The sequence below is a fragment of the Leopardus geoffroyi genome, chromosome B3, assembly GCF_018350155.1.
Source record: "Leopardus geoffroyi isolate Oge1 chromosome B3, O.geoffroyi_Oge1_pat1.0, whole genome shotgun sequence".
In the NCBI taxonomy this organism is placed as follows: domain Eukaryota; kingdom Metazoa; phylum Chordata; class Mammalia; order Carnivora; family Felidae; genus Leopardus; species Leopardus geoffroyi.
Window position 1 is genome coordinate 121,223,811 of NC_059337.1, and position 16,988 is coordinate 121,240,798.

General features: G+C 41.7%; 1 protein-coding gene across 7 annotated transcripts in view; it reads left to right on the top strand.

Moving 5' to 3' along the window:
- The first annotated feature begins 315 nt into the window (after positions 1-315).
- The window catches only part of GPATCH2L (G-patch domain containing 2 like), a 77,044-nt gene continuing 60,371 nt past the window's right edge, over positions 316-16,988 (top strand). For 5 of the 7 annotated variants that reach the window (XM_045451597.1, XM_045451602.1, XM_045451596.1 and 2 more), the window contains exon 1: positions 2,644-3,315. In XM_045451597.1, the coding sequence (XP_045307553.1) occupies positions 2,654-3,315 (662 nt within the window). In that variant the 5' untranslated portion in view covers positions 2,644-2,653. Of the gene's footprint in view, positions 418-661; positions 873-2,643; positions 3,316-16,988 lie in introns of those variants that run through there. The other 2 variants (XM_045451601.1, XM_045451599.1) reach the window with 2 other exon arrangements.

The following is a 16,988-nucleotide window of genomic DNA, read 5'->3' on the forward strand; positions in this document are numbered from 1 at the left end:
AATTTCACACACCCTTTTTAAAAGCAGGTCAGCAAACAAGGGCGAGGCCCAGGTCCCTCCCTGCCAATTCCCCGACGCCCCCAAAGACAGACGAGGTCAGCCTGAGGAGGCGTGTTCTTCCCCTAACGGGTCCCCGTTATCCCTTACCCAGCCCACCCTTAACCACCAACACAACAGGCCCGTAACCCCTTCTCCGGGCTTCCCCAAGGCCCCACCCACCGTGGGGCGGAAGTGGGCGCGGCCACGGACAGGAAGTGTCTAGCCGGGGCGGGCCCTCTCAAGCAGCAGCCCCACCCACTCCGCTCCACCACCGCCCCACCCCTCCGGCCCAGACCGGAAATGAGGTCAGAAAGGGAAACCCCGGCGGGGAGACTCGGCCCCAAAAGCGGCGGCCATTGGAGGTGGCTGCTGCAGCTGGTGAGGGGGAGGAGTGGGTTGAGAGGGTCGGGGGCCAGGGGGCCGGCGCCAACGGGAATACCGGCTCCCAGCGGAGTCTGAGGGGCCGTGTGCGCCATAGGGCTGCGAAGGTTGGCGGGAGGGTCGAGGGTGGTTGGGCCTTGTTTTTCAGGGCCCATCGCCCCCATCCCGGGGAATAATGTTCGGGCGTCTCCGGGGCGACACTCACCTCTTCTCCTTTCTTCTTTCTGGCGCTTTCGGGCAGGCGACAGCTTGAGGGCTTGCTGTCCCGAGCCGTGCTCGCCCTAGTCCTCGGAGGCGGGCCGGGGGCTTGGAGGGAGGGAGAGTCCTTCGAAACCAGCTTTTTCTCACATATGTGGCCATGTTGCGACCCCTGATCACGGAGGGAGCTTAGTCACCAGGACTTGAATTTTGGCAGTTTCTGCCCGAGCGAGAAGGGCTGAACCCCTGCCCCGGTGAGCCCAAATGAGAAGTTGCTTCCTGCCTCCTGCCTTCCTCCCCCTCCTCCCCCCAGCTCCTCGCAACCCGGTCTTTCGCTCAGACCATACGCCTGCCTCTTTTTACTTCTATCCGTTTCCCGTGCTTTTCTTTGCGTGACTTAACCTTTCCTCTCCTCGAGTGCTTGCTGGACAAGGGGGTTCTCTCGGAGTATGCACCCGAGAGTGAAGGTGTGGGAAGCTCAAGGTTCTTCTGTCACCTGCTGTTGGACTTGCAGTCTTTTAGGAAAGGATTCTGCACGAACGACTGCAAGTTGTTCTGTCACTTTGTTTCACGTTAATTTGTACAGTTCTGCCTGAGTTTTTAAAGCAGTAATTCTTTATTAAGGAAGTAGGTTTAGACGTGCTGTCCTCACTTCTGTTTTGGTCTTACAGGCAATTGCCTCCGAAACCCCAGTCATGGCGTTTTAAACTATTTCGTATTGCTTAAAGGGACGTGGGCATTTTATATTGTGTGGCTTTTGACACTTTGAGACGTTTTGTTTGGTTGGTAGTTTTGGAACTAGGTGTCCCCATTGCTTCCATCCATGTGGCAGATAAGCCAGACTACTGTTTTCTTCCCTTTGAAGTCGTTGGCATGGGGACAGCATGAAAATAGGTTTTAGAAAGTCCTTTGCAGAATGTAAACTGCATGAACGAAAATACCGTCTGAGTGTGGCGCCACACAGTTTTAAATTCTAATTACGGACTTGAAATACTTTGGGCTTAACAAGGGCTAGGGAAAAGTGCTAATTTAATATGTACTTAATAAGGTGTTGTACAAATTATATTAGACATTTCCCTTTAAAGGGGCATTCCAAAAATTGCTCCTGCTCTCATCCCTTGGAAGGTTTGCTTTTAAAGTGACTCCTGAAGTGTGAGGGTTTGACAATAGGAAAGTTTAGAAAGCAATTGGCTAGAAATCATAGAAACTCCTCCTGTGCGTTTCATTTCAACCTGTTATATCCTGTTCTCGTGTGATGGGTACTAAAGCACATAATTAGGGTGATCACTTAATTTTTTGAAGGATGGGAGAAGAGCTTAAAAGTTGCTAATTGTTATATATATGTGTGTGTGTGTGTGTGTGTGTGTGTATATATATATATATATATGTATATATATATGACATACTCAACAAATGGCCTTCCCTGCTAGCTTCCAGGTGGTAGTTGGGACCATAATGGGTGCAGACTTACTCTGTTTTCTCCATTCAGGGTACAAATGTGGGTCACTACAGTTTCTTGGATCACTAAAAGTACAAGCAGACTTCCTTAAAGTGTGTCAGTGTGTTGTCTTCTCCCTTCCACAAGCATTCTTATTAGTGACCCCAGACCATAGCACAGTTGTTTATCTATGGTTTTGAAGTTGTGTGTTGTTCTGCTCCTGTCTGGTGAGACATTGTTAATCTTTTTCGATTTTATTATTATATAATTTAGTGACGAGTTTAATTGGGAAAAAAGGGGAAAGATTTATTTCCCTGGGTTTGCTGGTTTTTGCTAATATCCTGGTTGTGATCTGGTGAGTGTTGACTTCAGGCACTTAAGGGCCAAACACCTATTTTTAGTGGCTGAAAGGAGCATGGATGGTAGGAACAGAGTCTTAAGTGTAGCCAGATAAAAGGTGAGTTTATTTTCTGTAGATAGGGTGGGCTGTGCACTGCCATGATCTGGTTTATAAAATTATTCTAAAACAACAGATCCTGTTAAGGATTTCTTTTTCTTTTTTCTTTTTCTGGACTTTCTTTTGGCAGATGTGGCCTCATGGATGAGCTGGTACATGACTTAGCCTCAGCCTTGGAGCAGACATCTGAGCAGAATAAGCTTGGTGAGCTGTGGGAGGAGATGGCCCTGAGCCCTCGGCAGCAGAGGCGGCAGCTTCGCAAAAGGAGAGGCCGGAAACGCCGCTCGGACTTCACTCACCTGGCCGAGCATACCTGCTGCTACAGTGAGGCCTCTGAGTCGAGTCTCGATGAGGCCATTAAGGATTGTCGAGAAATGGCCCCTGTTGCCAATTTTAGTGACTCCGATGACACGATGGTAGCCAAACGGCACCCGGCTCTCAATGCCATTGTTAAGAGTAAGCAACACTCTTGGCACGAATCTGACTCCTTTACTGAAAATGCGCCCTGTCGACCGCTCCGGCGCCGGCGGAAAGTGAAGCGAGTGACATCAGAGGTGGCTGCCAGCCTTCAGCAGAAGCTCAAGGTGTCAGATTGGAGCTACGAGAGAGGCTGCAGGTTCAAGTCTGCTAAGAAGCAGCGTCTGTCCCGCTGGAAGGAGAATACTCCCTGGACCTCATCAGGTCATGGGTTGTGTGAATCAGCAGAAAATAGGACTTTCCTAAGCAAAACAGGAAGGAAAGAAAGGATGGAGTGTGAAGCAGATGAACAAAAACAGGGCTCTGATGAGAACATGTCAGAATGGTGAGATCTCTCTTACTAAGTCAAAGATTTGCCTGCTTATTTTTACCCCAGGTACAAATTTACAGTCGTGATGAGTTCGACTTTCAGAACTAGCCACTGCAGTGTTGCCTTTGTAGCCCTCCTTTAACCAGTCAGCTAGGGTTTATCTCTAGTTTTTTAAAGTACATGCATGATTCTATTTCCCTAGGTCAAGAAAGCTTTATGTAATGAAACACGTTGTTTCTAAAAATTGTTTAAAATGTGTATCTCACATGCATAACCAAGAATTTTATTTTAAAAACAGTTTACTGCTGTTTATACCATGTAGTTCATACATCGATATTGTTAGAACCAGGGTCTCAGCAGAGGCTGGTGTGTGTGTTTGTGTATGTGAGAAAATGATGGTACTGGGCATGTGGAGTTTGTGTACGTTTCTGGTAAGTTTCCTTTACCCGTTCAGAGTCTCGACTTCAGATACCGGGCTATAATCCTGTTCTCTGCTACTTACGGTTTGACTCTGTTGAGTTTATTTTTTATGGCTGACATCCAAGTTGTCTGAAAGACATGATGGGGCTTTGAAAATAACAGTATTGAATCCCATTAGTTTTCAACCAAATGTCATTGAGCCATAAAAATTTGTGTCTATTGGATGCATCTTTAAAATGTCAGTGTAGATTTTGGTGACTTTGTTTTTTCCATCTCACATAGTCCTAGGAACATTGATAAGCCCCACCTCGATACTTTAATATTAGTGTGTGGTATCTCTTTCTCAAGGAGGGTGCTCTTGGTGTTTTTTTGTTTGTTTGCTTTTAATGTTTATTTACTTTGAGAGAGAGAGAGTGAGAGTTGGGGAGGGGCAGAGAGAGAGGGAGAGGAGAGAGAGATTCCCAGCCAGGCTCCACACTGTCAGCTCTGAGCGCATCTTGGGGCTCAGTCTCACGAACTGTGACATCATGACCTGAGCTGAAATCAAGAGTCGGGCTAATTTAACCTACTGAGGCATTGAGGTGGCCCTCTTGGTGTTTTGAATGGAGGCACTTCTTTGTGGCGAGGGACCGTCCTGTGCTTCACAGGCTATTTGGCATCTCTGCATTGTTCCCATCCCCTTCATTGTATCAAACCACATGCCTGTGTGGGTGCTGCCTAGTGGGTTGGTGGTCCCAGGGGAATGTTCAGGACTGCGCCGTATGGCAGGCACTGCTATTCGTACTTTATAGAAGAAGAGATGGAGGTTAATAGCGTTTAGATAATTTGCCCATGGTCACCCAGTGGCAAAACTAGGAATCAATTCTGATTCCATAGTTCATACTTAACCACCATGTTTTGCTGCCCTTTGGGTTTGCCTTTCCCACTGCTCTTTCCGTCTCTTCTTACCTTTTACAACTGTAGAATATCTGGCCTTTCTTAGGACTTTGCTTCTGAAGTTTGTCTGAAAAACAAAGACATGAATCTTGTGTCGTGAGGCTGTGTCAGTAATCAGAAAGGCTGCGTAGGTCTTTATATAAGCCCATACCTTTTTCAGGGCGGTTTTTAGTCCAGCTTCAACAATTTTTCTCACTAACTTTGTATTTGTGGGTTTGCACAACTGGTTAGGCTTATAATATGGCCTCTCTAATTTTCCTCTAATGTATATCCTAAGACCTATTTACCCAATATATATGTGTAATTTTGGGTTACAAAGTTTTTTTTTTTTTTTTTTTTTTTTTTTTTCAAAGTTTTTTTTTTTTATCATGCTGTTTTTTTATTTAAAAAATATATTTTTAATGTTTGTTTATTTTTGAGAGAGAGGGAGACACAGAGTGCAAGTCAGGGAGGGGCAGAGAGAGAGGGAGACACAGAATCCGAAGCAGGCTTCAGGCTCTGAGCTGTCAGCTCAGAGCCCGACGTGGGACTCAAACTCATGAAACCGTGAGATCATGACCTGAGCTGAATGAAGTCAGACACACCAACTGAGGCACCCAGTTGCCCTTATCATGCTGTTTTTAATCAAACAAATGTTTAGTCAATTTACAGCCGTACACAATATCAAAACCCTCAATTGAGGTGTTCAAGTTTGTGTCAATATCGAACATATATTCCAAATAATTTACTGTTGAAAATCACGATTTGTTTTTTAAATTTGAGAGACAGAGTGAGAGCATGTGTGAGTGGAGGAGAGGAGCAGAGGGAAAGAGAATCTCAAGCAGGTTCCATGCCCAGCGTGGAGCCCGACACGGCTTGATCGCTGGGATCATGACCTGAGCCAAAATCGAAAGTTGATCGCTTTACTGACTGAGCCACCCAGGTGCCTTGAGAATAGTGATTTTTAAAAATTGTTTTTTGCAGCGATAGCTTGTGTATGTTTCTTCTCATGATATAATTGTTCACTCTGTCTGCTCTTAAGATAACAGTCTAAGTGTGGTTCCAGATGCAGTCTGTAATCTAGTAGCGAGGCACTTTTAGTTCCTTCCTACCTCAGACACAGCTATTGCACGTATAGTCAGGTTGTGATAATAAACATTCTAGTTACCTGAGAGCCTGGATAAGTTGAAATAGGCAGCAATTCGTATGAAATTCTTATTCTTTTCGAATTTTTTTTTTTTAAATGTTTATTTATTTTTTAGAGAGACAGAGACAGAATGCGAGTGGGTTAGGGGCAGAGAGAGAGGGAGACACAGAATCCGAAGCAGGCTCCAGGCTCCAGGCTCCGAGCTGTCAGCACAGAGCCCGACTCAGGGCTCGAACTCATGAGCTGTGAGACCATGACCTGAGCCGAAATCGGATGCTCAACCGACTGAGCCACCCAGATGCCCCTATTCTTATTCTTTTCAAATTGAGAAGACCTTGTTACCCTGTTTGGGCTATCTGCCTGGTACATGACTTCAGAGTTCTTTTAACATTCTTTTTTTTTTTTTTTTTTTTTTTTTTTTTTTAATGTTTATTTTGAGAGAGAATATGAGTAGGGGAGAGGCAGGGTGAGAGGGAGAGAGAATCCCAAGCAGGCTCCTCGCTATCTGCACATAGCCCAATGTGGGACTCAATCTCATGAACCATGAGGTCATAACCTGAGCCAAAATCAAGAGTCGGATGCTTAACGGACTGAGCCACCCAGGCGTCCCATCACTCTTGAGTTCTTTTAGTAACATGGATGCCCACATTCTTGTAGCTATGAGGGAAATTAGGGTGGAATAGTAGCAGACTTAAAATGAGAACAATTCTTCTTTAGAATCTAATTATTTAGGGGTCTTAAATATGCCTTGACTTGTATTGTTTCATCTGTAGTTATGAACAGAAGTGCCTTGTATTTTTTTCCCCTAAATCTACTCTGTGGAGAAAGAGGGGTGACTGACTTACACTTTGACCACAAATTATGTTCAGCCTCTCACCAGTAAGATGGAACTAAAATCTTGCCTTGATTATTAAGCATACCTTATGAATAGGACTAGCATTAGAGTATGTTTAAGTAGATAATAATTTATGATTTGGATATTATACTATTTTGGTGAATTGATTCTCTCAAAATTTTCCTACCTTTGTTCTACATTAACAAATATTTTTAAGAATCTCCTTGGTTGCTCTTTCATAAATCTGCTTGGATGTGCATCTTTGTTCTCATACAGATCAAGTGTAGAACCTTACATTTTATCAGTGATATTGAAGATTGTCAGTGTGTATGATCCAACTTGTAAAATTATTAGGATGAAGGTGATCATTAAACTTAACTTAGCCTCATCAGTGGATGGAATTCTTTTAAAAAATACGTGTCAGGTGTTTTAGGTTTGAAAATGTATGTCTCAGCCAGGGAGCTGTATTTCTAATTTCCTTAAATTCACTTTACTAATTAACCATGGAATAGTTTTAAGCTTAACCAGTAATTCCTTTTCCTTTTATTTTTCTGTTCTTCCTTCAATTCTACGCCAACCAATCCCTCAAGAGTTCTGAGGAACTGGAAGTGGTTATGATACAATAGTTTTTTATACCTGCAAAAAGATCAGTTATTATTTTAGTAATTTTCCTGTGTATGTGTGTTCCATTCTAGAATGGAGAAATTCTTTTGTAAAATTCCTTTCTACTGTTTTTATTCATATTGTCTATATCGCAGGTATTAGGTGATTCATAGCCTGATTTTACTCTGTTCTTCACTAACTCATCCTTTGTTTGTTCCCCTTAAATATAGTTTAGCTTCTTTGGTTTTTCTAAGTGAATTGGTTTGGTGTTGGCCTGAAGTCTCAGTCAGGAGCTTTCCTAAGGTGATGTATTAGAGGCCGATCTCACAGGAAAGAAAATATTCCCTTCTCTTGGAAGGCAAGTGACAGAGATAGAGTGCTAACCCTCCCCCCTCCTTTTCCAGCCCACGCTGACCTTCTGCGGCCCCTTGGTGCCTCTTGTTTTCTTATTTTTATAGAAAATCAATATCCCTTCTGACACAAACAATAGCTCAGAAGCAAGAATAAATGGGAGAAAGCTGAGATCTCTGTCCATCACCTCTCACTTTACCTCCCCAAACTCTTTAATTATGAGCATGCTTTGCTCCAGGTGTTTGTGACAGTGAAATTGCTAAATGAGGACCATTTTAACCAAAGATTGGGTGATCAGTAACACTCTATAGCAGTACCTTGTTGGATCAATAGTATTCATTATTTCATGGTTAAGGTAAGTAGCCTCCTTTGCAAGTGGAGGTCATTAATCAGGGAATACTGGAAAGAATGTATGTGGTAGGTTGAGGTTGCCCTGTTTCCTATTCCATAACTGGAGGTGCTGACCAAGAGTATATTTACTATTGTTGCAAATGGTACTATTGCATTTGAGAGTTCTGAATAGCTAGCATAGCGTGCGTCCATAGATTTATGCAGAGTTCTGCTAGTATATCCTTGGGAACAACGGAGAAAGACACCTTGGGAGATGGATTTGATACTACTGTATTTGAAAATCTGTCTCTTGAAAGAAGTGTGTTAGGATTATTCTGTGTGACTCCAGAGGATGGAGGTAGGACTCATAAAAATGGAAAGCACAGAGAGTTAAGACGTTGCCTCATTGTCAGATACAACATTCCAAAAATTCGACCTCTGTAAAAATGAAATGAATTGTTTCACCGGGTAATGAGTTCTAGGCCACTGAAGGGGTTCAAGCCTGGGCTTGGTGACCACTTACTGAGTTATTGTAGAGTTGGCGAGCCTGCGCTGCGTGACCTCTAAGGTCCCTTGTAACACTTGAGACTCTGGAACTCTTTCCAGTCACAGCCTCCTTCCAGTGCATCATTGTAACTTCGTAGTGTAAAAAACATTTGATAAGCAATATCAGCTGCCCATTAAAATGCTTAGGAAGACAGAAAACATTGTAAACTCACATCGCCAGGAACCAGGACTTAGAGTTGGCCTCTCGCCAAGATAGCGACAAACCACAAGGCTGATAGATGTGCAGTTGGAAGCCCACATCGGCAGTGCTGAGCCTACGCTGAAGGTATGTAGTGAGACCCTTCATTCTCTCTCTGTAGTCAGGCCTTTGTTCAGAAACGCAGGTCCATTTTAGTCAGAAAATCAGGCAGCCGCAGTGTGAGCCAGAGTGTTGTTCCGTCCTCTACAGTAGTCCCCTCTTGCCCAGTTTCTTTCTGTGGTTTTAGTTAACCCTCAGTCAGATGTGGTCTGGAAGCAGGTGATGCACCTTCTGACATTCCGTCAGGAGGAGGAGGAGTAGCCTAACAGTGCCTGCATGGTTCACCTCACTTCATCTCATTTCCTAGGCATTTTATCCTCTCACATGATCATCAGAAGAAGGGTGAGTAGAAGATATTTTGAGAGAAAGAGCCCACATTCACATAACTTTTATTATAGTGTATTGTTATATTGTTAGGTATTGCCTCTCTTTTACTGTGCCTAATTTATAAAATTAAACTTAATCATGGATACATATGTATAGGAAAAACACATGGTATATATACGGTTAGGTACTATCTACAGTCAGGCATCAGTGAGAGTCTTAGAACTTCTCTGCCGTGCGGAGAAGAGGGGATACTGTACTTCCCAATCTGTATCTTTGAGTTTCTGTTTGGAGGCTCTAACTCCCAGAATATACTTGATAAGGAATTAGTGTTTTCTGTGTGTGTATTTGTGTTTGGAGTAGGAGGCAGTCACTGCAAATTCAGTCCTGGGAAATACATTCTCCAAGAATAAGTTTACTGTTGGCATGGGGAGAGAAGAAAAAATCACTCTTAGTGGTGCATTCTAGAAATTGCAGTGTTTTATATATCTTTATATATGGTAGACTCTTGGAATGGGGTCAGAATAAGGCAGTGACAGTTAGAAGAAGATCCTGTCTTGGTCCCACATAACTATATGAGGTAAAAGCCTACCAGTGACGCTGGGTGTTAGGCCAGGAGCTCTACACATTGTCTTGGCCAGTTGTAGATGTGGGAAGCATGTTACCTATATCCAAGAGAATAGAGAATGGGACCAGGGGTCATTTACACACCCTTTCTGTTGGCAAGTAACGAGATTCTAGGTAAACCAGTTTTCAGCAAGAGGCCTTTCAACAAGTTCTGTGGAATAAGGGAAAAGGAACATTATCCTGAAAGTTCAGAGGAAAAACACGTATCCAAAAATGATTGCCAGTGGAAACCAGAACATTTTAGAAAGTCTTCTTTAGGATGCGAAAAAGACATAGTCACTTTGGAATAGGAACAGTTAACTCATAAGGAAAGAAAGATGGCTATTTGAAAACCCAGTAGTATGGGAGGAAAAATGTAAGGAAATTGATGTAATTGCAGTGTTAAAACAAGACAATTCATTCTGTGGAAAATTGAGTTGATTTGGAAAACTTTGGAAGCCCTCCCAAGATGCAATGAGAGGAGGTGATAATGAGAGAGAAGTTGATAGATCTGGAGAACAGAAGATAGAGGCCCTGTCTATGAGTATGAAAATATTTCAAAGGAAGAAACTGAAGCATTGGAATAGAATAATGATTTAAAAAATAGAACTGAAGAGAAAAGGCATTCTTGGGTTGAAAAATTATAAAGATTAAAAGGGAAAATGAATGAACAGACACATACTACCTGGACCTATCCTGGCAGAAGTTTGCATTCTGCCTTGGTGCAGGGGTGGAATAGGTATAAAGAACAATTTTTTTTTTTAATGTTTATTTTGGAGAGAGAGAGAGCGCGCGTGAGCATGTGCAGGGGAGGGGCAGAGAGAGAGAGAGAGAGGGAGACAGAGGATCTGAATTGGGTTCTGTGCTGACAGGAGAGAGCCAGACGTGGGGCTTGAACTCATGAACTATGAGAGCTGAAGTCGGACACTTAACCGACAGCCACCCAGGCTCCCTGGGTATAAAGAACAATTTTAAAAGGGATGAAAACAAGGCTGGCATTTATTCCTACAGTACTAAGTGTGAAGGGCTGCAGTTGCCTGTAGAATTTTGGAGCAGGGGGGGAAGATTGCTCTCCTACTCCCCCCCTGAATTTTATGTATAGCCAAGATAGATTTCATATGGAAAAGCAGCAGAAAATCATTCTTAGACATTCAGGTCTCAGAATATATGTTCTTTAAAAATTTACTCTGCAAAGACATTTCTTCTAACTGAAGATGAATCACTATTAGCTCTAAGAAAAGGTAAGTCGTAAAAGGATGGGTGGGCTTCTGTAAGGCACACCCTCCTAGCTCAGTAGCAGAGTCCTGGGGAAAATCATTAAATCTTTACCCAGTATACCTGATTGCAGGGGCTGCACTAATAAGCCTGTGAAACCAGTGAGGCTGTTTCTTATGTGGTATCCTCCGAGTGAAACCAGAAAACAAACTCCTTCATTATACATTCTTACAACTTATTAAGTTATTGTGGGAATAATTTTGCAGTTGGTGTGAGATATTTCTCTGAAAAACCTCTCCCTTGGTCATAGTTACTTTTAGACTCTGAAATCTGACTGTATATGGTTATAGATATACCACCTTGACCCAGGAAAAAAATTGAGCAAAGATGTCTTTGGGCTCTGGGTCTAGGAGTGACTTTTCCTTTCTGTTTTTCTGAATTCTAAGACGATTTAAAATTTTTGTTAAGTGCATTATTTAATAAAAAGTTAAAATGAAAACCCCTTATTTTTTAACATGATGGTAGAGGCCATTCTCTCTCTCCTGTTTGTTTCTTTTAAAATTAGATGTAGGGGCGCCTGGGTGGCGCAGTCGGTTAAGCGTCCGACTTCAGCCAGGTCACGATCTCGCGGTCCGTGAGTTCGAGCCCCGCGTCGGGCTCTGGGCTGATGGCTCGGAGCCTGGAGCCTGTTTCCGATTCTATGTCTCCCTCTCTCTCTGCCCCTCCCCCGTTCATGCTCTGTCTCTCTCTGTCCCAAAAATAAATAAACGTTGAAAAAAAAATTAAAAAAAAAAAAATAAAATAAAATTAGATGTAAAAGATCCATCTTATTCAAGATACTTGGTTAATAATCTAGGTGTTAACTTATTGATACCGCTGTTTTAATTATAGGTAATAAACGAATTCCTTATTTTAGTTGAGACAGGTATAAACTACTCTTACTCAGTTCTAAATTTATAGTCCTTTGTGGTTAGGAATATGAAAGAACCAGCGAGCTGTCAGGTCAGAGGACAAGGTGTGTTTTTTCTCCCAATTATGAGAATTCAGAGATTTGTCTTATTCAAATTAGAAGCTTTTGTTAGGGCTAGAAAGTAGGGAGTTATTTTCAAAAAAGAATTCACAAAAATACTGTATTATTTATTGTGTCAGGAAAAAAAAAAAAAAAAAAAAAAAAACTACCCTGAAACTTAGTAGCTTTAAGTAACATTTACAGTTTCTGAAGTCAGGAATCTGGGAGTAGCTTAGCGGGGTGGTTCTGGTTCCGAGTCTCATATTGTCACAGTCAAATTGTTGATTGGGGCTGTAGTTGTCTCAGGGCATAACTGTGACTGAAGGATCCACTTCCAAGCTCACTCAGGGCTGTTGGCAGATTTCAATTCCTTGTAGGCTGTTGGACTATAAGTTCCTTTCGACAGGGGCCGGGCCCCTCCACAGGGCTGTTCGTATTCTCAAGACATGGCACTTGGCTTTCCCTAGGGGTAATGATTTGAGAGAGAGAAAGAGAGAGAGCATACCAGCCCTCACTGAGTGTCCAAGAGGGAAGCCACAGTCTTCTATAATCTAATCTCAGAAGTGACCTACCGTTACTTCTTCCTATGCCATTGGTCGTCACACAGACCAACCAGGCTGGGAAATACCAGGATGCTGGGATCATTGGGAGTCATCTGACAGTCTAGTTACCACAGATGGCTCTCCATCTTCTGGAATTTTTTCCTGACTTAGTGTGAAGCTAGATTCAGGAATGGTGTTTTCAGAGTATCTGTCCCTAGAATTTGGGGGAATGTTTTTACTTTGATTTCAAAGGAAGGGCATTCAGGAACTCTAAGGACAAGCGAAGGTATAGATAACTGAGAGTATATTTTGTTGTAAGTATGTATACTGAAGGTGAATATTTATTTTTAAAATTCAAAATATGGCATTAAGATGGAGAGCTTTTTCCAAAGTGAGTCCCTAGTTTGTTTTCTTGGTGTTCAGCATGTTTGATGCATTTTTAGCTGATATAGTTAGAGTCAAAACATAGAGTTTCAGCTGTGTCTGAATGTTTTAACTAGCAAAAAGCAAAGGAACATTCTTTCCCAAGTTCAGTTAATCTGTTAGCATTTTCAGGAGAATGAAAATGAGAAGTGCTGAATTGAAAAGTAGCTCATGAAGAGAGAAACATGGAATTACTTGGTAAATGAATCTGTGCACCATCCATGTTTTGGCGGCCATTCAGCAAGCTCATGGACTTTGGAAATACACCGTACTGGCTCTGACGTTTATTTGCTGTGTAATGTTGGGCAACTTGCTTGCCCTCTCGAGGCTTCACTACTTCACTTGTAATATGAGGTTACCTCGTAGAGTTTTGCAGTAGAAGAAATGTAATAATGAATGTAAAGCTCTTAGTACTTTGCCTGGCCTGTACTAGAACTCAGTAAATGATATTACTTGAATCAATATTGAATTCTGTATTAATAATTTCTATTAATGATTTGAACTATTATTATTAATAAACAACTATAAAATTATTGATTAAAATTATTAATATAGAATTGTTATCTAATACTTTTGTACTATCAATAATTTTCTTATTAATAATTCTTATTAATAATTTTCTGGAACTCCACTCAAGTACCAAACCCCTTCTTGAGACACTTCTGGTTTGGATATCTACCGAGAGCTGTGTCTCCCTCTCTTGGATGAAGCCCCATATAGAGAACATATTAGATTTCATAAGCCACATTTATTTTTCCATTCAAAATGAGAACAGATTCAAGTCCCATAGAATGTTGTTTTTTCTTTACTGGAATATAATTGAGAGTCCTGTAGAATTTAGATTGCTATTTAATAAAAATACTGTCAGGGAATTAACACTATCATCTGCTAAAATAATAATATTGGAGACATATGAGAATTAGCACCTTAGAGGTAGCTTCTGAATCTTTCATCCTTTGGTTCTGTATAAGATTCTAGAGTCTACAAAGTGGGTTCACATACCTCATATCATCACATCCTCAGAACAGCCTTGCAGGAAATAGTATTAGGGAAGTGAAGTGATACAGCATGAAGGCCATAGAAGGGGAAGCAGCAGCTGATCTGAAGGAGTTCATTCCGTATGTAACATTTGCTGAATGCCTGCTGTGTGCCGGGTGCCGTGGAAGGCATTGGGGAGACTGAAATGAGCAAGATCTTACCCTCTTTCCCAGCCTGGATCTCTCTCTCCTCTCTCTGCCTGGGCTGGGCAGGGAGGAGTGATCTGTACAACTCTTGAGTAGTTTCAGTTCTACCAGTTGGCCTGAAGGTCCAGCTACCTTCTCGTGATTCCTGGGATCCAGAGGCCTCAGGCTCTTTGAGGCCCTGGCAAGAGAATGGCATTGTTGCTACTATGGGATGTTGACCTCTGTCCTTGAAGGCCGGCTTTATCCAGCAAAAGTGCACAGCCTCCTCTCTGAAGTGGTTTTCCTTAACAAGATGCCCTGTCGGCTTCATCCTGTACTTTATCACTATAGACGAGGGTTCTCCCCTTTGGCACTACTGGCATTTTTGAGTCAGATAATTACCTGTTGTGAGGGTTGTCCTATGCATTGTAGGATGCAACGCTCTACCCAGTAGATGCCAGTAGGACACCAACTCCCCCTCCCCTGCTCCAAGTCCTGACAAACAAAAATGTTTCCAGACATTGCCACATGACCCCACGGGTGCAAGGTGGGAGTGGGGGTGAGGAGAAGGGGGTAAAATTGCTTTGAGTTGAGAGCTACTGCTGATGTTTCTAGGTGCTGATCTGGGGTTTTCACTTGATTGATTTTGCTTTCACCAACAAGCATAAGTTTCAGATTTAGAGAACTTAGTAAGGCCAAAACATTGATCTCTTCTATAGAATAAAAATACTGTAGTTTTTAAAACTTTGTAACTGAGAGTTTTTGCCAACTTGAAAAAATACCCTTTAATTGCTCCTCAAAAGGGCAAACGGTTCATTTTCAGAACTTGGAAGGAAGAGCAATTCAGATGAAAGCATTTTAAAGTTCATACCAAGGTTTACAATATTGAGCTCAGAGTGTTTGCCCTGGAATCAATGATTCAAGTGGATGAGGGGTATCAATAGTGTTTTATTAGGCTTGATTCCTGTGATAATCTCCTTCTCTGAGAGTGGATGCCAATCATCTGGTCTACCAAGAGTGTCTTGGATTACCAAGATGCCCAGCAGGGAAGGTTAGAGGGATAGATGTGTGATAAAACAGAAAAAGCAGAATGTTCATTGCAGTGTGTGACGTGCGGTAGGTGATGTGATGGAGTGTGAGTGGTAACTGGAACTTCTTTCAACCTTTTCATATGTTTCAAAGTGTTCATAATACAAAGCTTCTGGAACTGCAGGTTAGTGGGACTTTCTTTACACTTCTGTTTTTTCAGCTCGATGTGGTTTGGTTTCTTTTCTAACATATAATAATAATTAGGTAATACAATTGGTGGTCTAAAACCCAGGCTTTAATTTTATTTGTGTCTTATTTAAAATGGTGGCTATGCTGCTGAATTCAGTGTGGGAACATTTTTTAGGGACAACCACTGTAGAGAAGTGTGATGTATTATTACTGTTTTTACTCACATAGAAATACAATTGAGGTGTTTTCTGATTTCTAAGATGGGGAGATTTCCTCAGTGTTACATGGTTAAATTGTAGGCTTGCACACCCCTTATTTGTAGAGTATTATTCATTGGAAAGCATTCTTCCTTTTCACATCCTTCTCCCGTGGTCTAGACTAGGTTTCTTATAAAATGTACACCTTTATATTGTTATTGAAACGTTTCTTTGTTAGTTTTAGGACTGGGTAGAGTGGTTTCTGGTGTATGGTAAATAGTCAGTGCTTACTAAGTGAATGAGTACAAGTTTAGGAGAAATGGGGGAGGGGGCTTTTCCTCCCTTTGCTGTGAGAAACTAATTGCCCTAATTTTTTGAATTTTTTGAATGATGTATAAATTATTTGTAGGGTTAATACATTTTTAGAAATTTTAGAAATATTCTAGGAGGATTTTATTTTTAATGCAAACTATTTATAGGTGAGAACCATGTGAGAACAGGGAGTCCAGAACAGCTCCCAAAGCAAAGACAGGAGGCATTGCTGCCTATAGGAGTTGCTGCCATTTTAGGAAAAGATGAGATTTCACACCTGCTATCTTTGTGGGTTTTGTCTAGTTAGTTTTTCTGAAGATTAACAAAGGCTGAGTTTTTGTCTTCCTGACTAAACTTCAGAGGACCTAGAGTGGACACTAAAGGTAGGATCACACTTTTTTCTTATAAAATCAGGAGCAGAGCTTTTTCTCCTTGCCTAGTAAAAAGGCTCATGACAAAAAAGTTATAAACAAATTTGAAGGTTTTGAGATAGGAAAAACATGTAGGATTCTGTCACCTTTTAACTTTTTGACCTTGTGAACTACAAAGGTGCTAAAAGAAACTTACGTTTATTGAAAGGTAGCTTAGTTTTAATAGACCATTAAACATTCTGTTTAGTTAGCTAAATTAACATTTTCTAAAAGCATTTATTTTTATTTAGAGAGAGAGAGAGACAGAGCAAGTAGGGGAGGGACAGAGAGAGAGGGAGACAGAATCCCAAGCAGGCTCCGCACCATCAGCACAGATGTGGGGCTCGAACTCACGAACTGTGAGATCCTGACCTGAGCCGAAATGAAGAGTCGGATGCTTAACCGATTGGGCCACCCAGGCACCCCATAAATTAACATTTTATAGTAGACTAAATCGCTATTAAATCTCACTAAGCTGATTTTTTTCGAAGAAGATCTCAGAGCCAGAAGTGAATGAAGTCTTCAGGACTGGACAACTTTGTCTTATAATTTGGAAGGGGAAATATTTGCTTCTACTTTCTGGCTAGCACTACATTTTTGCATGCTGTATCATAGTGTTTATGTGCAGATATGCCACGAATTTCCCACTTTTGTTTTTTTTCTCATCAAATCATGCTAACAATTTCTTATGTATGATTAGATTTCCACAATGCAAGTTCTTCTGAGGGAATAAATAGAATTAGCAGATGCTATCCAATGTACTAGTTACTTCCAGATACCAGTAGACTGGTGATACTTTTATGTCATAAGCATGCTGTAAGACAAACTATTTTCTCTGTGAAGAAAATGCTTATCTCCCTTGA